General features: G+C 38.4%; 1 protein-coding gene across 1 annotated transcript in view; it reads left to right on the forward strand.

Moving 5' to 3' along the window:
- Positions 1 to 23668, forward strand: part of MALRD1 (MAM and LDL receptor class A domain containing 1) — a 625529-nt gene that overhangs the window by 42254 nt on the left and 559607 nt on the right. The window contains exons 7-11 of the mRNA XM_056114588.1: positions 13538 to 13639; positions 14811 to 14957; positions 17201 to 17367; positions 19691 to 19783; positions 22184 to 22391. Of these exons, the coding sequence (XP_055970563.1) occupies positions 13538 to 13639; positions 14811 to 14957; positions 17201 to 17367; positions 19691 to 19783; positions 22184 to 22391 (717 nt within the window). The remainder of the gene's footprint in view (positions 1 to 13537; positions 13640 to 14810; positions 14958 to 17200; positions 17368 to 19690; positions 19784 to 22183; positions 22392 to 23668) is intronic.

Below are 23668 nucleotides of genomic sequence, written 5' to 3' on the forward strand. Positions count from 1 at the left end.
AGTTGAAGAAATCTTAGTGAAAGCTGCAGAACTGTGCTGTGTTTTCAGTGGCTCTCCAGGTGGTGTAACAAAAACTCAAAGGTTGAATCTCTTGACAGTCAGAGCAAGGTAGGATCTCACAGAAGCTGATGGTAGCTCCTTCTAACACTGAAACCCATGAAAATTTCTTTCATCTTTCATTATCAGTGCTCTGAATATACTAGATATGAAGTTGCAATGTGTCAGCTGAAATATAGATGAATTGAAATGAAGAACGTTAAGCAAACAGAATGCAAGCTCCTATTCCTAAGAAGTAAATAATTGAAGAATAGAATAAACTTCAATGCCTTTTCACTAGGGGAAGATAGCATTTATTAGATTTACCAGTGGGGAAGCAGCATATTAGTATAGAATACATTGTTCACTCCAGGGAGGAAGACTCAACTGCTTAATGCTGGGCCATTCAAGTCTCCCCTTACACCCCCTCTCCTGTTATTCTGTTTGGTATGCTGGGTCCAGAGAGTACATCTGTGATTGATTTTTAATGAGAAATCTAGTCCCTGGCCCTATTACTTCAGCAGTATCTTTATGTATCTCAGTTTTATAGTTTCTGCAGAAATTGAGCACTGCCAAATAAAATTATCCTTAACTAGTCCTATTTATTAGCCCGTCAAGCTAATCACACTCACAGGAAAATAAGTCAATGAAATCAGCAACTGGCTGGTCTCTGAGCTGTCAGGGGTTAGAAACTGGATGTTGCCATTGAAGCTTTGCATTGCAAATGTACACAGGCAGGGGCTAGAGTCATGCTTGGGAGCTGAGTTTGCCTGTAATAGGACTCGGCTTTCATTTCAGACATGAACTTTCTCTCCATCTCTGGCCCTAGGAACCGAAGCCATTTCCCTAATTGGTCATGATCTATATTCTGGGACAAAGGCCAGCATGATGGGCCATAATAGATATTCAGAAGACAAATGCCAGGTTTTGTTTAGTAAGCATTTAGAAGAGCTCTATACGCTATTTAAAAATCCTAAAAAGTCTCTGTTGAAATAAAAAAAAAAGACAGCAGTCATGGCTGTAGACAGCAGAAAGTCAGATAGTCGAGGGAAAACTGTGGTCCAAGAGGAAAATATTGAAGTCTGTAATTTTTCAGACAACATTTCTGGATAATTTTAGAAGCACATTAATTTTGAGGTGTAAAACTAAAGTTTGCTGAAGATTAGGCATGATTTTTTCCCTTGTGTGTGTATATGCCAAGCACTGAACCCAGGGCATCACAAGTGGTCAGCATGTGCTTGCTCTGCTATACATCATAGCCCTGCCAAAGGAATGTATTGTAAACTAAGTTGTTGACTACTCCTTTGACATGGACATTAATTTTACACAGCATTATATGGTTGGAGACTAGATAAGAAGGTTTTGAAACCCAAGTCTAAAACCTTCCATCAATGAAACTGCTTGCTGAAAGTAGGAAAAAGAACCAACACGATAACTTCCCAGCATCTGTGTTGCAAAACATAGTGTCCAGAAGGGGACAGAGGTAGAAAAAGAGGGATGGAGGGAGGAAAAAGAGAGAGAGAAAGAGAGAGAGAGAGAGACAGAGAGAGAGAAGGAAAGTACCTGCCATAGAGCTGTAGAAGCAGGCTCGGGGAAGAGGGGTGGTGGGAGAAAAACTGGGGTCATTGGTGGTGGAAAATGGACACGACACTGGTGAAGGGATGATTGTCAGATCATTGTATGACTGAAACCCAATCATGAACAGCTTTGTAACTGTATATCACAGTGACTCAATTAAAACAGTAAAATTTAAAAAATAGATAAAACCTTCCATCAATATGAATAGCAAGTTTTTATTGTGTAGCAGGGATATGTAAGTTATGTGTCATGTGGCAAGATGTTTTTACAAGTGGAGGAATAAATAGTGGTGTAGAAAGAAGAACTGGGGAGTTAGAAGAATTGGCAACTTCAACATTAACCATTAAATATGGTCATGGAAAGGATGATGGGAAATCTGTGAAACAGAGAAGGAGAATGTGTTGGTGGGTTCTTTGAAGGAGGAAGGTGTTGGGAGTTTTTTTTGTTTGTTTGCTTATTTCCTGATTTTGTTTATTAAGTAGAATGAGGTCTGAGAGCAAGTTTATACTCTTAGAAAGAATGCAAAGCAGAGTGAGGATTAGCCATGCGGAAAAAATACGAATAATGGAGTGTGTAATCTCTGGGTGGCTAGGGAAAGCCTCGGTGGCTCTCTCCCTCGCCACCTGCGTTCGGTGGTCTCAAGCTGCTTCCCCACCCGGGACGGCTAATGACATGGATTGATGAAGGAGGAAACGAGGTCACCAGGCTGGTTGGTGATTGCCATTTATTTCATTCTTCCCACGTGCCTGTTCCAGTCTCAATAATCTCCCCATTCTAGCCTCACACTGGCCTTCTTTCCTGTCTCCTCCTGTCTCTCCCGCTCATCTCTCTGCTCTTCCTCTTGCAGCTGTGTCTCTCGTCGCTCCATGTGCCTGCTCCTGCATTCTTCCCCTACATTCTTCTCCCTCTGTCACCCTTGCTAGTCTCTCCATGCTCCATCTTGCTGCCCTGGTCTCTCTCCAGTCTCTCTCCATCTCCATGCATTGGAGGTAGACACCACACCCTGGCCTGTAGCAAAATCAACATATCCAAAGGCCCTTCTTAATCACCTATCAGGTTCAAGGGTTGGAAATACCACCACATAGGGGTGTTTCTCCTCTCCTTAGTCCAATAACTTAATTAGCATCTTAATTGACATCTTAACTCTACTTTTTAATATTAGTTATTTTGTATGGACACAGTAAAAGATACATTAAGCTTGTAGGGTGGCTCTCCTGGGGACATCTCGCTATAGATCTCAGACTACAGTGCTCAGAAGTAAGGGCTGGAACAATAGCACAGCAGGTAGGATGGGTAGGATGTTTGCCTTGCATGTGACTGACCTGGGTTGGCAAGCTACTCATGACATATCTGATATGCCAAAAACAGTTAACAACACGTCTCACAATAGAGACGTTACTGGTACCTGCAAATTGATGAACAATGGGAGGACAGTGCTACAGGAAGTAAGGGCAATTGAAGCTTAAGTTGAGAGAACAGATGCCCAGGGGGGTTTATTCAGAATCAATTAACTCCCAAGTTGCAAAAGCATAGCATTAACTGTCTTTCTGTGTTTATACATAAAGGACATTGCTCGGAATTAACTATGCAAAGGACTTAAGGAGAAGAGAAAAACAATATTTACAAGTTAAGAGATTACAAGGAAAGAAGTTACAAATAAATACAGAGAAATGGGAGCGCTATGATGGGAGTAACCCAATAGATCTAAGCTCCAATGGCAAAGCAGAAAGGACAAACCAATGTTATCCTACAATGAAGTAATATTAGTGTAGGTGTGAAGTTGCAATTTTTTAAATGGTGAGATGGTGAAAGGTGGTAAAATGAAGTAGCATTGCATCTCCTGCACTTTCAGTCGAATGTGGGCTCTCAGGACCGGCTAAACAGAGTGACTCATCAGAACCACATGGAGGACTGAGTCTTTGGGGCTAACCTGAGGACATGCTAGAGAGAAGCCCTGAAGGTAGACCTTCTGGTGCTTCTGCACTCTGGTGGCCTCTCCCATCGATTTGCAGCTTTGACCACGACCACAACCATCCTGTTATTTGTCGATTGCCTCGAGCAGGCCCCAGTAATATCTCCTTCATTCTAGCCCTGGGATTTTTAAGAAAGTGCTATATTCAAGGCTCTTTAGGAGAATGAGACCCATCATTGTTACTGGTATTTGGCATATTGGGTACGCCACGGGGAGTTTGCCAGACTCTGCCATGTGGGCAGGTTGCATTTGGTAGCCTGCCAATTTGTCCAAAGTAGGAATGAGATAATAAGATGTCATAATAAGATGTCGCACAGCCGCGAATGCAGGCGCGCGCTTCTGGGAGCTGGGTTTTATAGTCTCTGAGTCTTGGCTGTTGATGGGATTATATGGCGCCAGGGAGCCAGTTGGTGGGTGTGATCCCCGCCTACTGGAATTCTGAGGTTCTGCGTGGAGGATGCTCAGCTCCGATCTGAGTAGGCTTGGAGATCTCAGCCCTGGGACCCGCATGCCTTTGTTCCTCTGCCAGTACCTTCATGTGTGCGGAGAGTGGTCTCAGCATGGTGGTGGCTGTTTCTGGAGGTCTTCACTGCCGGAGCCCTGGTCGGGACGGGGAGGAAAACTCAACCCACTCCCCTCCAAGGGGCCCCGGTGAGGACAGCCAGACGCTGGGGCAGGAGACTGTGCTGTACTCTTCCGGGAGCTGGGTTTTATAGTCTCAGCCCCGGGACCCGCATCCTCCACCGGCCAAGATTTTCAGCCTATCAAATTTCATCCTGGGATGCACAGGGGTGCAGTTGTGCTGGAAATTTAACTGACTGTATGCACATCTCTGATCCCAGTGAAAGTTCTAGTTCTAGAAGAGAAAAGGTCTCAAAGTCGCAATTTAATTCTCCATCAAAGAAAGAGAGAGATAGCCACAAAAAAACGCCAGGAGAGAAATAGCCACAACCCCCCCCCCAAACAAACAAACAAACAAACAAACAAACCAAAAAAATACCCAGAGAGATAGCCACAAAAAAACACACACGCCCATCTTCAAAAACTCTTGAGCTTATTCACCAAAGTGGTTAGGCGCACGCCCCAGGCAACCACAAGCGAATGTCCAAGCTTGCAAAGCAGTGCAGAGATGCGATAAAGGAAGACCTTAAGGAGAGAAGAGCAGCAGTGCTGGTAAATGTGGCAAAAGCCGGGAAAAGCATTTGTAACACCCGTCTGTCCTTCGCCAACTACAAGACCAAGATGACTGCCCTACGACGAACTGAAGTATCTATCACATTTTCCAGAAGGGCAATGGAGAAGATTATCCATTACTTCTACTCAGATCTCTTTGAGAGCCACGTCCACCTGCCCACATACCAAATTCCGCAGGATAGATATGTTGTTCCCAACATCTCCCTTCCAAAATCCGACACGCCATTTCATCATTACACCATTTCGAACAGCACCTGGCCTGGAGAATGTCAGACCTGAACACCTGAAGAACCTGCCATCAGTACTCATCAATACACTGGCTCAGCTCTTCACACGCTACCTGTCTGAAAGGAAGGTTCCGTCCCAATGGAAAACCAGCAGGACTGTACTACTGTATATGAAGGGAGACATCCACGACATTGGCAACTATCGCCCAATCTGCCTATTGTCTGTCATCTACAAGATGTTCACTCGACTCATCCTGAATAAGATTGGCAGAACACTAGATGAAGGACAACCATGCGAGCAAGCCGGGTTCTTCAAAGGATTCAGTACCATCGACCATATCCACATGATAACCAGGTTCATTGAGATTTCTCAGGAGTTCAAGATGCTGCTCTGTCTAACGTTCATTGATTTAAAGAAGGTTTTTGATTTTGTTGAGATGGAAGGGTCATCGAAGCCCTAGCCAAACAGGGCTTTCAAACTCAATACATCAGGATCCTCTGTGAGCTGGGTAAGGTTGCAATTTTTTAAATGGTCATTAAGGATTCACTACCAGGATCTCACCATTCTACAAAGAAGTGATCATCCATGTCAAGAGAGGGGTTCTGCAGGATGATACCCTTTCACCAAAACTCTTCAGTGCCACCCTTGAGAACGTCATGCAATGACTGGAATGGGAAGAATTGAGAGTGAAGATAGACGGTCGGTAATTATACCACCTCCAATTTGCTGATGACATTGTTCTAATAACACCAAACATCAGCCAAGCGGCACAAATGCTAGCCGACTTCAACCATGAGTGTGGAAACGTCAGACTCCAGGTGAATCTCACGAAGACAATGTTTATGAGAAACAGTCTCGTTTCTGATATTCCATTCGCTCTCAATGGAATGGCCATCTCCGAATGCAACAGTTATGTGTACCTAGGTCAAGAAGTCAACATGACGAATAACCTGGCACCTGAGTTGCACAGGAGGAAGAGAGCAGCTTGGAAAGCTTTCAAGAGCATCAAAGAAATAGCTAAGAGGCTGAAGAACCACCGACTCTGGGCACATCTCTTTGATTCCACTATTCTTCCTGCATTAACATATGCCTCAGAGACCTGGGCCCTACTAAAACAGAATGAAAATGCTATTTGGGTCTCCCAAAGAGGAATCGAAAGAGCTATGCTTGAAGTATCATGCTTCACTCAAATGAGAGAAAGAATCCAGAGTTCTGACCTCTGTCAATGATCAAGAATAAGGGATGCTGTCTCATTTGCCAAGGTGTCGAAAATCAGATGGGCTAGACATGTAATTTGGAGATGATCGCTGGACTAGAGCCATTACTGACTGGATTCCATGGGATGTCAAAAGACTGCGTGGCCGCCCACCTACAAGATGGTCAGACTTCTTTGTCAAGACCCTGAATGATCGATTTGAGGCTCTTCGTGTTCCTAGAACAAACAGACAAAATTGGGCTATGCTAGCACGCGACAGGGATGAATGGAGACGTTACTGGTGCCTGCTCGAGCAAATTGATGATTAACGGGAAGTCAAGTGATCAAGTGATCTAAAGAAACTCAAAATTTATAAAAATAAAACATGTTAAAGATAAATCAACTTAGTATGAAAATAAGATGATAGAAAGGTAGCAAATAATAGGAAGGAACTGAAAAAGACATGAAAAGTAGTGAAATAAAAAAATTTATCTGAATTGATCAAGAAATAATTTATTTGTTTGTTTTGGTCTACACCTGGCAGTTCTCATGACTTACCACTGGCTCTGAGCTCAGGGATCACTCCTCGTGAGATTCAGAGGACCATATGGAGTGCTGGGGATCAAATTTGGGTTGACTGCATGCAATACAAGCAGTCTACCTGCTGTACAGTTGCTTCTAAAAAGTCCTTGGAGCTAGTGAATGAGTTTATCATAGTAGTAAGATACAACGCCAGTATAAATTTATTTTTAATTGTATTTCTATGTAATAAGAATTAATGATTGGAAATTAGATCTAAGTGGTTTAATTTTAAAAAATTATTTTATTGAATCACCGTGAGAAACATTACAAAGCTTTCATTTTTGAGTTTCAGTCACACAATGATTGAACACCCCTCTTTCCACAAGAGCACATTCTCCACCACCAATGTCACAGTATCCTCCTCGCCCCACAGCCCACCCCTCCCCCTACCTCCATAGCAATTTCCCCAATACACTCTCTCTCTCTCTCTCTCTCTCTCTCCCTCTCTCTCTCCTTTTGGGTATTATGGTTTGCAATACGGATACTGAGAGGCTATTATGTTTGGTCCTTTATCTTCTTTCAGCACACATCTCCCCATCTGTAACTATCCCCCTAACCATCATTGACTTAGTGATCCCGTCTCTATTCCGCTGCCTTCTCCCCCAGAAAGTGGTTTTATTCTTAATCCAAACATGGTAACTCTCTCTCTCTCTTTGAGTCATGTCCAGGATTGCTCAGGGGTTACTCCTGGCTCTACTTTTGGTGGTGCTAAGGTGAGCACATGGGATGCTGAGGATCAAACCTGGGTTGGCCATGTTCAAGGCAAAAACCCTACCTGCTTTACTATCACTCCAGCCCTCTTTCTTTCTTTCTTTCTTTCTTTCTTTCTTTCTTTCTTTCTTTCTTTCTTTCTTTCGTTCGTTCTTTCTTTCTCTCTTTCTTTCTCCATTTCTTTCTCTTCCTTCCTTTCTTTGTCTCCTTTCACTCCCTCTCTCCCTCTCCTCTCCTCTCCTCTCCTCTCCTCTCCTCTCCTCTCCTCTCCTCTCCTCTCCTCTCCTCCCCTCCCCTCCCCTCCCCTCCCCTCCCCTCCCCTCCCCTCCCTCTTTCTTTCTTTCTTTCTTTCTTTCTTTCTTTCTTTCTTTCTTTCTTTCTTTCTTTCTTCTTTCTCCCTTTCTTTCTCTTTATCCCTTTATTTCTCTCCTTTCCTTTCCTTCCCTTCCTTTCTCCCTCCCTCTCCCTCCTCCCTTCCTCCCTTCTTCTTCTTCTTCTTCTTCTTCTTCTTCTTCTTCTTCTTCTTCTTCTTCTTCCTCTTTCTTTCTCCATTTCTTTCTTTTCCTTCCTTTCCCTCCCTCACTTCCTTTCTTCCTCTTTTCCTTCCTTTCCCTCCATCACTTCCTTTCTTCCTCCCTTCCTTCCTTCCTTCCTTCCTTCCTTCCTTCCTTCCTTCCTTCCTTCCTTCCTTCCTTTCTTCCTTTCATCCTTCCTCTGTTGTACTCAGGTCTGTACTATGGCTCCAGGTCAATCTCACTAAGTTCTTATATGTAAATCTAATACTCTGAATCTGTATTCTGAAAACTACAAAAAAAGCCACAATAACCACACAACTGATGATGGAGCTGGGGTGTAGTTCAGTGTCAGAGAGCTTTCTTTAGCCTTCAGTTTGATCCTAGCTCTATCACCGACTCCCTGTTCCCCCCCCCCCAAAAAAAAAAAAACACCCACCCAACTAAACAAAACCTGGTGAAAGGCATCAAAACAGCTTGACCGAATCAATGGAGTATTGATAGAATGGCAGATCATATCTGCATCTGCATGTTTGTCAAATTTATAGAACTGAATACAAAGAAGTTTGAACTTTTATGCTAATTGAAAAGTGAATCTATAAAATAAGTAGTAGTTCTTCAAATTTGAAAACATTCTGATGAAGAGGAACTAAGTCCTCAGAAAAAGATAGTTTAATTATATATTTTTGATATATTTTTGTACTATGAAAATATAAGCAGATTTATAATAATAGTGTTTAGTTATGTTTTTCAGCTATTGTCATGTTCCTGAACTTTATGGAAATTGAACAAAAAAGCTAAATCATTTTGCTAATATTGGAGAAATCTTTAAGACATTTCCTACAACTTCAAAAGTACCATTCTAAGCACTGCTTTTACCCAAAATATGAGTGTTCATTGTATACATATTGAAATGAAGATATATTTAGATTTTACTAAGTAGTATGAAAAATTAAGGTTTGTGACTATGATTAAATAGAATGTGCTTAATCACTGATTCTTGAATAACACTGATTCTTGAATAAATAACATAATTTTCATAAAGATTGCATGCTGTGGTTCATAATCAGAATCTTCTGAATATTTGGTGAATATTTTATACTGATTTGTGGCAACTTTGACTTAGTCTCATTTATAAAAGTCCTAAATGCAAGAAATCATCACTTAGTTAAAATTTGAACTATGTATACTTATTACCCAGTTAAATAATAAATAATAGTGATAGTGAAATAACTAAGGACCTAGATACCTTTTTTTTGTCTTATTAACTTCCAGGCACCTTTTCAGGTTCAAGAACTGTTCATTAAAATCCATGACTAATTTAAGAAAATTGACAGAAATTATCAAAAACCCCTGGAGTCGAAAGTGATTGCTAATTATAATTTTCACTGCAGTGGTCTTGAAACTCGCAATTTATTCCCTACTATCAGAGAAAGTCTGGCCAATTCCACATAAACTGTTCATGCAAGATAAGATTGGAAGGATGGCAGACTCAAAGCATGCAGTTCTTTGGTATAGAGAGACCTGAAATGCTTGGAAAATGTCATCCTATTAATCATGCAATATTGGTGGAAGATTGTAATAGCCTCCAAATAAACTTATAGCCAGATTGTGGAATAATATAAGACTGAGAGAGAGAAGGTCAAGAGGGAAAGAAAATGAATATAAATTAAATAATTGATGTTTTAAAATAGCTTTGAGCACTGGGATTGGATGCACTAGAATAAAAAAGAGCAGGCCAACAGACTAATTAGTGGCGAATTTAAGTTGGGAACCAAAGGACTGAAAGTGTTTGACACTGGTGAAAGATATTTAATACTAAGCAACAGAAGCTATATTTTTAATTCCATGCAATTTATATCGAACTATTTCACTATTTTTGCTTATAATATGTTGTGGAATTTCTGTCTTATATAAAGAGTGAAAGTTAGAAATAATATACAGCATCTAATTGAACTTTGGCAAATATTTAATTATGTAGCTCCAGAGGGAAGATTTGTAGTTGTTATATAAATCTACAAAAATTACAGTTTTAATTGTTTCAAGATAACTGCTATTGTGAAATCTTAACTTCATTTATTGCCTACACTCCCTTAATTGCATAAGCAGTTTTATTTTCAATGAATCTTACATTCAAGAGGGTTTGCATTTTCATTGCTTGTATGCTTGCATTATGAGAAACCATATTATGGATGTTTTTTATAAATAATTTTATAAGCAATTTCTTTAGTTCTATTCTAAATTAACATATGAACAACTTATAGAATCTATGATATGTAATTTTGTCAAATTAATCTTGAGTCATTTATTCATTCATTAAGCAAGTATATATTGAGTACTTATTTCATGTTAAGATTTTTCTAGACAGTGGGAAATAGCAGTGAAAACATCTCTGCCATTATATAACTTATATGTTAGGAATAGGGAGAATAAGCAAATAGGAAATATATTTTATTTCAAGTGGCGACATGTGACATGAAGAGCAATAAAATGAAAACAGATAAGAGTGCTATAAATTTCACCAAAGAAGACAGTTGGACAAGCACATGAAAAGAAGTTCTGTATGATTTTCCATGAGGGAAATGTAAATGAAAACCACATAAAATTTTATTTCACACTGTTCAGAATGACCATAAAAACGAAAGTCAAGAAGAAAGAAGTGTTGGTGAAAAGTGGAAGAAAAGGAGCCATCAGGCATTGCTTATGGGGATGTAAATTCATATGGCCATTAAAGAAAATAATATGGGACTTCCTCAAAAAATTACAAGTATATCTTACTTTTGTACATGGTGTTAGGCAGAGATCTGAGCCACTTTTTTACATGTAGCCGTCAAGTTTTGCAAGCACAATTTGTTAAAGAGGCTTTCCTTGCTCCACTTCACTTTTCTTGCCCCCTTATCAAAGATTAGATGTACAAAAGTAAGATCAAAATAGATTAAAGACCTCAACATCAGACCAGAAACCATAAGGTACATTGAAGACAAAGTTGGCAAAACCCTCCATGACATTGAGGCTAATGGTATCTTCAAAGATGTCATGCCACTGGCCAAGCAAGTGAAAACAGAGATAGACAAATGGGACTATCTTAAACTAAGAAGCTTCTACACCTCCAAAGAAACGGTGACCAAAATACAAAGACAGTCTACAGAATGGGAAAGGATTTTCGCCAAATACACATCTGACAAGTGGTTGATATCAAGGATATACAAAGTACTGGTTGAACTCCACAAGAAGAAAACATCCAACCCCACCAAAAAATGGGGCAACAAGAAACTTTCTCAAAGAAGAAATTCGAATTGCTAAAAAGCACATGAGAAAATGCTCTATATCATTAATCATCAGGGAGATGCAGATCAAAACTACAATGAGATATTATATTATATTATTTACACCACAGAGACTGGCCCACATCCAAAAGAACAAAAGCAACCAGTGTTGGCGCGGATGTGGTGAGAAAGGGACCCTCTTTTACTGCTGGTGACACTGCCGACTGCTTCAGCCCTTTTGGAAAACAGTATGGACGATTTTCCAAAAATTAGAAATTGACACCCAAAAGGAGAGAGAGAACAAAAGGGAATGCCCTATCAGAGAGGCAGGGTGGGATGGGGGAGGGTAGGGTGTGGGAGGGATACTGGGACCCTTGGTGGTGGAAAATGGGCACTGGTGGAGGGATGGGTATTTCATCATTGTATAGTTGAAACCCAAGCACAAAAATTTGTAAGTCTACAACTGTACCTCATGGTGTTTCACTAATTAAAAAAAGGAAATTGAGCTCCCATTTGACCCAGCAATACCACTCCTGGGAATATTCCCCAGAGAGGCAAAAAAAGTATAGTCAAAGTGACATCTGCACTTGTTTTTCATTGCAGCACTGTTTACAATAGGGTAGAATCTGGAAAAAACCTGAGTGCCTGGGAACAGATGACTGGTTAAAGAAACTTTGGTACATATACACAATAGAGTACTATGTAGCTGTTAGAAAGAATGAAGTCATGAAATTTACATACAACTGCATGGAAAGTGCATGGTACTACATGGAAAGTATCATGCTAAATAAAATGAGTCAGAAGGAGAGGGACATAGAAAGATTGCATTCATCTGGGGAACATAAAGTAGCAAAATAGGAGACTAACACCCAATAATAGCCGAGATAAATACCAGGAGGTTTACTCCATGGCTTGGAGGCCAACTGCAAACTCTAGGGGTCAAGGCAGCTCAGATAGAGAAGAGAGCACCAAATAAAGGGTGTTAGGAAGATCCGCCCAGGATGGGAGATGCACTCTGAAAGTAGACTGTAGACCGTACATGATTGCCACTCAATTCCTCTTTTGCAAACCACAGCACCCCAAAAAAGAAAGAGAACAAAAGGGAATGCCTGCTGCAGAGGCAGGGTGGGATGGGGGTATGGGGGTGGGAGGGATACTGGGACCCGTGGTGGTGGAAAATGGGCACTGGTGGAGGGATAGGAACTCGATCATTGCATAACTGAAACCCAAGAACGAAAAGTTGTAAGTCTACAACTGTACCTCATGGTGTTTCACTAATAATAATAAAAAAATTACAAGTAGAACCACCATATATCTAGCATTTCCACTTTCGGGTATTTACCTGAGAATGGGAAACACTAATTTGAACACATTTTTGCTTCCTTATAATCCTTTCAGTTTTCAAAATCACCAGGAGTTAGAAACAACTAATGTATCTTCTAGACAGATAGAGAATGTCATGCATATACATAATGGAACACTACACAGCCATGAAAAGACAACATCTACCATTTGCAACATGATAGATGAATCATGAGGGAGTTATGCTAACTGTAAAAGGGGCAGAATGAGAAAGACACGTACTATATGGTTTCACCAATAGGAACAAACAAGCCAAACAGGAAACAAGCCCTTAGAGTCTAACAGAATGGTACTTTCCAAAGGGGAAGGCCAGGTGGAACAGAAAGAGGAGGCCAGCTGAGTGATCGTAGATGCTGGTGAGAGTGGGATATGGCATGTTCAATTGCTGAGGTGAGACATTGTGCTTTCTGAAATCCATTCAGTGTTGAGAACTAATAATGTCAACCCAATAAAAATACATTTTTAAGTTCCATTAGTAAAGAGGAGATGAAAAATTTTAAAGAGATTATGGTCTCTACAGCCCACAAATAGATTATGAACCTTGTGTCATCCCACACAAAACATACTTCCTGGGCAATAAAGTCAATCCATATATTTATCATGCACAAGTATCCTTACACAGGCTCCGAATTTTCCACCTTTGGGTAGTTAAACACTCAGGAAATTTGGTTTGGAGCCTAGCAATCAGCAAACAAAGAGGTGTGGGTCAAATCTAGAAGTGTGGGCATGCATGGCTGTTTTATTTTCTGTTTTTCTGTCTCTAAAGTCATCGGGTTGCCTAAAGGTTCAGGTAACCCAGGGGTTGGGAGGACAGTGTCTGTTAAACAAAGGTTAGCATTTTAACAGACATAAGTCTGCCTACTACTGCCTTTCACTTCCTCTCAACCCTTACATTTAATAGATGAAAATCTGCCCTGTCCAGAAGCACCCCAGACTGAGCAGGGGCGATGCCTTCCAGACACAAGTCTCTGCAGGCTGGACTCAACAGACAAAGGACTGAGGGGTAAGTGTGAAATCCCGCCTTGTCAGTGTAAGGGGCTGTCAGAGACTCAGACCCCAAAGAGATGACTCTTTAGGGGCACTCCCTAGCCTGCCTTGGTTTAATGTCATCTCCTAGTGTTCACCAGATCTTTTTGAGTAGATTTTTAAGCACAGTGTTACTGGAAGTCTTTTTAGTTTTAGAAGTGAAGATAGCACTAACGTTCATTTAAGGTGATGTTGTTTACAAAACAATTTCATTAAGGATTATCTTGAAATTGGTGTTACTTCTTTAAACTTCTAATGTGGGCTCAAGGAGATAGCTCAGTGGGCTGGAGTGCAGACTCTGCATGCGGGAATTGAAGGTCTATTACCCAGCACTGCATGGTTCCAAGCACTTCCATTAGTGATCCCTGAGCACAGAGCTGGCAGTAGCCCCTTGAACCTTTTGAACGCTGCCCTGTGTGACCTTTGCCCCAAATATCAAAAAAATTTTTTACGAAAGGGGGGGCTGGAGCGATAGCACAGCAGTTAAGGCATTTGCCTTGCATGCGGCCAACCCGGGTTCTATTCTCAGCATCCCATATGGTCCGCTGAGCACTGCAAGGAGTAATTTCTGAGGGCAGAGCCAGGAGTAACCCCTATGCATTGCCAGGTGTGACCCAAAAGGCCCCCCCAAAATATCAAAAAGCATTTTAACGTGATTAGGAATAGTAAGTGGCTTGAGCCATTTAAACTCCATACAGTGGGTCAGATTAGATTTTTTAATACTTTATTTAAAAAAATGACATTTAGCAGATCACAATTGCTAAATCATCAGCAAATTAGTAGACTAGAGCACAGGCATTGCATGAGAGAGGTTTGAGTTCAATCCCTGGTGCAGTTCCTCGAGTTCAGCTAGGGTGTAAACCCCTAAGCACTGCTCAGGGAGCTCTTCCTGCCCACCCAACCTCCCATCCCCCATCCCCAAGTAGTGCAAGATAAAGATCACAAGTGACACAAAGATTTTAGCAAGAGGCAAGAGGCAGAAACCTCTTTCCGTCTTTGGTGGCAGCGGTGCTCTGGGGCTCTGGATCCTTGCAAGAGCTTTGAAAGCAGAGTCACTGGCACTGTGATCCCGAGAGGGGTTTGGGTGTTTGAGGGCTCTTGGGATTTCTGTTAACCATGACAGTTGCCCAAGACCTTCTCCTCTCTAGAGCAACAGACCTATGGGTTTGAAGGGGGCAGGTGTGCCTGGGCCCCAGAGGCATCTGCTGGGAACCTCGCCTGGAAGCTCATGAAAGCCAAAGAAGTTTCTGCATTAGAGTCCATACCTCAGCAGGACCACTGTGGCACTGGAAAAGGTAGGGAATAAAAAAATATGACTTTCAGCTATTATTCTGAGCATTGTGGGGAGTCCTTTGATGAGAGGTCTTGCTGAATGTACTGAGCGTATTTTATCAAAACTATTTGATGCCGTCTCTATAGAAAGTGGGAAACATCTGTCGGTGTAAAGGCAGAATTTGGCTAGTTTAAATATTTTAATTTGGTAAATTTTATTATTTTCTGAGCATCAGAAGGTCATTTATTTTGGGGGAACAAAAAGGAAAATTACTAGAAGGGCTATTATTAAGTCTCTGCTCTCCTTATTGCTGTGGTGATGAGTTTCTTCCTCTTTTAACATTCACTGGGAAATTTCTGTTTACTTTTCTTTCCATAGATTTCTTTCTTTTTCGAGGGATATTGTTAGCCTTTTTTAAGATTCATAAATTCAGAACAAATAGCTATTATTTCCACACCCAGCAGGCTGTATCCCCACAGCTCTGCCTTTCCCAGAATGCCTTGGAGTTGGACTCATGCAGTGACTTCTTCCACTGTGTGTTCCTGGATTTCCCTCCTGACTTGTCAGGGCTTTCGAAGTTGCTCCCTGTAATGATGACATCCGTCACTGCACAGAGTTACACATATTTTTACTTGTGTTGAAAACTTTTAGGATTCACTGTCTTAAAAATGTATCATGTATAATAGATGAGACAAATCTATTCCATATCTATTATGCCTTCAAACATATAATAGATTATTAATGCTACTGACCAATATAGTATATCCCACACTTATTTATACTATAACTAGAAATGTGTACCTTTTTTTTATCACTTTTACCCATTTTGCCACCTACCACCATACCTTCTTTTCTAGTGACTGTATCATCTATGTATTATTAATAGATACAACTATTATATCTATGAGTTTCATTTTTTTTGGTTGAGATTCCACATATAAGTGAGATCACATAAAGTTTTCTGCCTGAGTTACTTCACTGAGCAAAATTTCTCATGGTCTAGATACAATTTCTTTGTTGAGGCTGCATTGTGAATCTTTGTGTGTATACCTATACACACTCATGCATATCTAAGTGCATATAATTGTGTATTTCAGGACTGGATAGATAGTACAGTGAGCAGGACATTTGTCTTGCACACATCTAACCACGGTTTGATTCCCAGCATCCCATAAGGTCTCTCGCCAACTGACTGCCAGGAGTGGTTCCTGAACACAGAGCCAGGAGTGATCCCCTGAGCATCGCTGTGTGTGGCCCTCCCCCAATCAACCAAAAAAACCAAAATAAATTTGTGTATGTGTAAACTGTCACTGTCACTGTCCTCCCATTGTTCATTGATTTGCTTGAGCGGGCCCAGTAACATCTCCATTTTGAGACTTACATTTTAATTTATTAATCCAACTTTTAATGGACACTAACAGTATATCCTTGTATGTCATCTGTATAATAAATAATGCCACAATGAGCTTGCTGCATAACACATGCATAATTTCTTTCAAGGTGGTTTTCTTTCCTTTGAATATATACGTATACAGAGATTATGGGGTAAAATGAGGATTCCGTTTCTAAATTTCAGAAGAAAATCCATGTTTTTTTTCCATAGTGGCTGACCAGTTGACATTACCACCCTACCCAAGCAATCCCTTTTCTTTCTGTCCCGCTCATCTATCAGCAAATTTACATCATACACTATTTTAAGTTTTCATATTAAGGGAATTGTCAGGTTTGATTTCAGAAATAAGAACATTTGAGCTCATTTCAGAAATCACATATGAAAATAAAATCCTATAATTTGTAGTTGATGTTATAATTTTTAATTTATTTTTATTTTTTTATTTTTATTAGTGAGACACCATGAGGTACAGTTGTAGACTTAAAAATGTTTGTGCTTGCGTTTCAATTATACAATGATAAAATACCCATTCCTCCACCAGTTCCCATTTCCCACCACCACGGATCCTAGTATCCCTCCCATCCCACCCTTTTGTTCTCTCTCTCCTATTGGGTATTGTGGTTTGCAAAGGAGGCAATGGGTGGCAATCATGTTTGGTCTATAGTCTACTTTCAGCATGCTTCTCCCATCCTGGGAGGATCCTCCCAACACCTTTTATTTGGTGCTCCCTTCTCTAGATGTTATAATTTTTAAATGGCATATGCTGTTCAATGAAACACTTGTTTCATGACTTATTCTGAAAATTACAGAAATTAATTTTTTTCTTCAAAAGTAACTAAATTAAAAATACTTCCATTCCCTTTATTTTTCAGATTTCTATGTTTGGACTGGAGCTAAGCCTGATTCTACCCTTAGCCTTGGAGACCACAGGACTTACCTAAATAGCTCTGAGTGTCTCTGCCAGAGCGAGAGCTGCCATCTTCAATTCTACTACTCTATGGCAAACAGTCTTCTGAGAGTAAGACTTTATAAGGAGAAGGTGAGGAAAAAACTTGAACTTATTTTAAATGTATGGAATAAAGATAATTTTTATTTTTGATGTAGATTGTATTTCTGCTTCACAATTGTAACTTGGATTTTGGCATTCTTAAACTTTACTTACTTGATATACCTTTAAAAAGAAATTTTTTCATGGAATCATAAAGAGGGATGTTTAAAAAGAAAGAAACCAGCTGAAGTGATACTGTCATGTACAAAAACTAATATGTTAACTTTTACAACATTATTTTATTCAGTTGTCAAAATTCCTGGAAATATATCTCAAAGAAACTGTCAGTGATAAAACTGAGACACTTAGACTTGTATTGATAAAATTGAGATATTGAGATACTCTGTATTGAAGTTTCAGTGTGATTTGTGTAGGGTTTTAGATCTATATATAAGACTTTAAATTTGATGGAATTTGTTTTGCTGGATGCCTATAGATTTTAAAGACTTGTTTTACTGATTAAAAACAGAGAAATGTATCTTTTGGGTGAAAGGAAAATGACACACCAGATAAACTGAAAACCATATCTATAATGTTAATGAATAAAATAAGTCCATCCCTATTGCGTTTAGGTTTCATAGAAACCAGTTTTCTACAAGTGGGAAATTACTGGAGACACTGAGATTTCCTGTTGCAAAGAATATTTATAGATAGAAGTAAAGAAATCATAAAACACAATTCATTGTAAAAGCAGGAAATTTACAATCACTATAGGAATTCTAGCACTAGAAAGAGAGGGAGAGAGATTGTATCTTAGTCTCTTCCCTTTGGCTCACGGTGCTTTGAATAAATCCTGTTGAAATGTCCAAATGGCAATAGACAGATTTATTTTTCAACACAAGTTTGTCAAATGCCACTAACTATCTGTCATTAATGTTTTATTGCAGAGATTGAAATGCCATCATAATTAATCGCAAGTAGCAAAAATACTTATTTCTGAGAGACCAAACATTCAAGAGGAATAATCTTGAGTTTTTCTCCTTGTTGTATCCCATTACTTCTTCATTTTCCTTTTGTGTGGATAGCATAATAATGGTTTTAGGTCTATAGTGTTATAATGCACTTCCATACATTCTACCTTACAGTCATCACCAAAAGACTAGTTTCATTCCTCGGCTATATAACTTGGGCTCTTTTGTCATTTTGCCACACATCTGTCTTCTTTCTCGTATGTCCTGTGGTCTTTCTTCTACCTCTTCTTTTCAAGGGCACACAGTCAAGAGGTTAAATGAGGAACTCTTAGTTGGTAGCTTAATACATTTCATTTTCCCTCACTATGTGGATTTTAGCATACAGTTTTTAGCATACTGTAATTTTTATGACATGTTAATTATGTAATTTGCAGTCTGCAGCACAAGAATTTATTTGATATTATCTCATTCAGTTTTGTAAGGTGTGGGAGAGTGGATGGAATGGTGGGTAATACCTTCCACCATTTCTGTGTGCTTCAAATATTCCACATGTGTGGAAGAATATTACAAAAAGAGTTTAACTTTATTCATATATGCTATACCACTTATCATTCAATCATCTTCCAGTTATTGTCACCCGAGTCATGTTACCCAGCTCATAGATAGTGAAAACTATCCTAGAAAATTTTCTTGCGTTTGATAAAATACTTGAAAAATATATCTGGTTTTATTATAATGCTTTCATGTGATAAGTAATTATTAATATAAATTAAATTTTGACTGCATTATTATTCTAAATTTAAGTAGAAATGTGTGTTCTAATCCTGAGGATTATTTTAAAGTAAACATTAAAATGTAAACATTGGGCATCATTCTTGCTAAAAGTATGCCTGGTGGATTTGTTTATATATATATATATATATACATATATGGTATATATACATTTGCATATATATGTAAAATGACATGCATTATATTTGCCTTCATATTTTCATACAGGATATAGTCACTGCCCCCCTCTGTTCTACCTATACATTTTCCATTTCTTTATTTTTTGTTTTAGTTTTAGGACCACACCTGGTGTGCTCGGGGCTTACTCTTGACTCTGTACCCAGGATTCACTCCTGGTGGTGATTGGGGACTATAAGCAGTGCTAGGGATCCAACAGGACTGGACTTATGCAACACAAATGCCTTAACCATTATCCTATCTCTCAAACCACATTTTCCTTATTTTTCTTTATAAAAATTACACAGCCTATTTTCAACTAATACTGTAGATTTTTAAGCACCTAAAATCATATGAGTAAGGTTAACTCTACAAAAATGGATTCAAGTGAAAACATTTGTGACTATAAGGGCAGAATGTAATAGGTGAGTAATGTGTTTTTCTTTAAATTGAAGGAAGAAGTAATATTTTGGACATATAATACATCAACTCACAGGAAATGGATAAAGGCAGATGTCTTAATACCAAAAGGACTGAAGACATTTAAGGTATAAAACACAATTTTTTTACCAAAAAATAATTCTTTTGCTTTGCAGTAATATATTTTCCATTTGAAAAATTCAAGTTAGAATTTAAATTAGGGGTATAGATTTATACATTTGGGGAGATCAATGACCTATCTCTTTTCATTGTTCCTAACTCATAGCAGACTAAACTTCCCCTGAGGATGTAATCAGTCTTATTTAAAGTTTCCATTATTTCCTATGAACTCCATCTTTAGCACCTCAGCACCTTTCCTAGTATCCTTTATGTAACCAAGATCAATAAATGGTATTGAAAATTGGAATAGTGTATGCAAAAGTATATGCCACAGATCACATTGTTCTAAACAGGTAAAATTCTTTCTATACAAATATATCTGTATACATATTTTTAATATTTCACAGCAAATTTGTCTGAAATATACATATACTTAGTGTGCTATTAAAATTATTTGGAATTTTGTGCATAATTTTATTTTTGTGTAGAAGTCAAGATTTTGAAGAACTATGTATCAGATAACATTTAGAACTTTTTATATTGTTTGTCTTCATTTGTATCTAAGATCATGATGTAATACAAAATGTAATGTTTGTGGGATCAACATTTGGGCCACAGCTGAGTATGCTCAGGGATTTCTCTCAGAAGTATTTGGGGATCATGTACTGCTGCCGATTGAACTTGATTCTATTGCATGCAAGGCAAGTGCTCAACCCCTGTACTACCTCTTTGGCTGCTGAACTCAACATTTTTAATAATTGGTATTATCATCTCCTAAATGGGATTTTATTTTTGAAATTTGATACTTCAAGATTCCATTATTTTATGCTGTGAATAGAGTGATAAATATATATCTACACTGGAGTGTGACTGTGAAACAAGGAGTCTGTATAATACCATATTTGTACATTTTTCCAGTTGTTGAAGGGGAAAATTCAAATAATATGAACCATAGTCATGAAGAAGTTTAGAATTCCACTAATATCCGAGATTGATATTTCTGAGTCACAGCATTTTTCTAACAATCTCAGCTAGCTGAGGTTCTATATTGTGGCCTATTGATTTCTTATTTTGACACTTAATTTTTCTAGGCTTACGTGATGGAATTTTGTCCTTTTGTTTTTAAAGCAACATTAAAGTTTGTTGTGTTATTAAACTCAAAGTCAAGATAAATCAAGGCAAAATATAAAACAACTCATTTGGATTTATTCTAGGTTCTAAGTATATATTAGATAGAATTCATTTCCCATAATGCAGACTTTTTAAAAATACAAGTTTAAAGTCATCAATTTTTGAAACCCAAATTTATATTAACTTTTGCATATTTGATCTCTTATGCTATGAAAATGTACAATTCTAAGTTTAATAAGTTTTCCATAGTTAATCATCATATATAGAAAGTATATAGCAATGAATACTTTTCTCATATTTACACACAATGTAATATTTAATAAGCTAAATTATGTATATTCAAATGTGATCTTAATTTTTAAATCAGATCATCTTTCATATATGCTTCATATTATTTTTAATTGGACAAAGATAAGAGTGTCACTCTTTATTCCTAATATTTTAAACATTGACAACATCATTTAGTGTTGATCCATACAACTGCAGTAATGAACTTCTTTATATGATGGTAGCCACTATTTATGGCTATTAAGCACTTGAAATGTGACTGGTTTACCTGAGGAACGAATTTGAAATTTTTTAAATGAATTTAAGTTGAAATAGGAGTATGTTGCCATTGACTGCCACATTGGACAGTTGAAAATTGATTATTTGCTATTGTCCATTATTTATATGAATAATCTTGATGTTAACTAACAATTATTCTTGATAGGACTTTAAGGAATATCAATACTTTGACATTATCTTGCAGTTAAACTAGCCATATGCAGTTATTTCACATGTTAATATTGTATGTTTTTAGAAAAACTAGCAATTTAATAAGATATTTCTTTTGATTACCCCATTTATTAGGGAAATTATTTTAGTAAAATTAGTGTATTTTTCTATTTTGGAAAATTTGTATGTCCCTTACTCTTTGCCTGACATTTTCTGTCCTAACTTTCCAACAATTTCAGTAGCTAAAACATTAGTCTCATTATTGTTAAGTAATAACCATATGATTTTCCTTGTAGAGGAAAGAGAATCAAGATGAACAACTAAAAGCTTTGCCATCAGCGATGTCAGATGCTATAGTTTGTATGTAGATGCTGCACTCTTTAGATTCTCAGAGGCTCAGTGGATTGAATGTGTCTGTCAGTCTTATAAGTGTATGTCAGACTTGTCAAAAGAACTTGATTTCAGTTGTATTTGTTCTTTCAAGATATTTTTTGAAAGAATTAATCTATTACCTTTTCAAGAGAGGATAGACTCATACACTATTTATCTTTTTCTTGAAGATTATTTTGGAAGGAACTCCTCTGAATCAGAAAGGTTTCATTGGGCTGGATCAGCTCTGGGTCTATGCCTGTGCCCAGGGCCCTTTCAGAGAACATTGCTCTACCAGTGAATTCACTTGTGCTAGTGGTCAGTGCATTGCCCAAGAATTTGTGTGTGACTCTCAGCCGGACTGTTCTGATGAGAGTGATGAAGATTCCACTGTTTGCTGTAAGTAAACTAGTGGCTGGCTATGTTCCTATGCTCAAATTCACAACTGTGGCAGAGTTTAAAATGGCCTTTGTTTGGAATAAGGCACGGTTAATATGTGTGTATAAGGTAAGTGCATGTTCTTATTTCAATGTTATTATTGATATTCTTGTTGGATTCTCTGCACTAAAGTTTTAGGGATCACACTGCATAATTTATTTGCTTAAAAACTGGATAGTAATGATTAGTGGTGTTTACATATATGTGGGAGTATTTTGATTAAAGAGGAATGTGGATGGGAGAAAAAAAAACTTTTATACTTTGTCCTTTGGAGACACGCTAGTGCTTATGAAATGTGGGATGTTTTTCATTCTGACTGATACAGGAAACCGTCGAGTGGACGAGAAAGGGGCAGGCTCCCACTGCCTTCATGGCTGTCTTAATGTTCAGAGGAATCACGGAAGCTACAGCTGGTGTTCGCAATTGGCCAAACCAGCATCCACCCTTCAAACTTTCTATGGAAGTCTTCGATAGGAGTGATGATAAGCCTAGTGCAAGCCTAGTGTTATATAAAAGAAAAATAGACAATGTTCATTATGGTCCCATTGGAAACTAAGAAATGAAGCTACCTGTGTCTCTTAAGAAAGGCTTAATTCTGGGGCCAGAGTGATAGTCCATTGGGGAAGGCATTTGCCTTGCATACAGCTGACCCAGGTTCAATTCCCAGCATCCCATATGGTCCCCCAAGCACTACCAGGGGTAATTTCTGAGTGCAGAGCCAGGAGTAGCCCCTGGGAATTGCTGGGTGTGACCCAAAAAACAAAAACTAAAAATTAAGTAAATGAAATAATAAAAAAAGAAACAGCACCAACAAATCCAGTCTTGATATTATAGTGTTTTTTCTTATTTATTAAAAATCTGACATTAATTTTGCTATAGCATCTTCATTTTAGTGAAGCATTTTGCTTAGTAAGAGAAAAAATACTGCAACAAGATAAATGTTAGCTTTTAAATAAATTGCTCTTTGTACAGTATGCTCTGGTTAATGAGTGAGAACAGATATTTGAGGGGAGATCAGTGGATGGAGTCCCTCTCTCATTTGCACAAGACAAACACTTTATCATTAAAGCCCCTATGTACATTTCAAGTAAAAAAAATTAAGAATAAAGAAGGCGCAGGAAAGAAGAGTTGAGGAAAGGAAAAATCCTCTGTCTGTAAACAACAAGTCAGTTAAATCCTCAGACACTTCAACTGAACACTAGATTTAAACAAGATAATCTATGTAGAAGTAGGATCTC

The sequence above is a fragment of the Sorex fumeus genome, unplaced genomic scaffold, assembly GCF_029834395.1.
Source record: "Sorex fumeus unplaced genomic scaffold, SorFum_2.1 ptg000026l, whole genome shotgun sequence".
Classification (NCBI taxonomy): Eukaryota; Metazoa; Chordata; class Mammalia; order Eulipotyphla; family Soricidae; genus Sorex; species Sorex fumeus.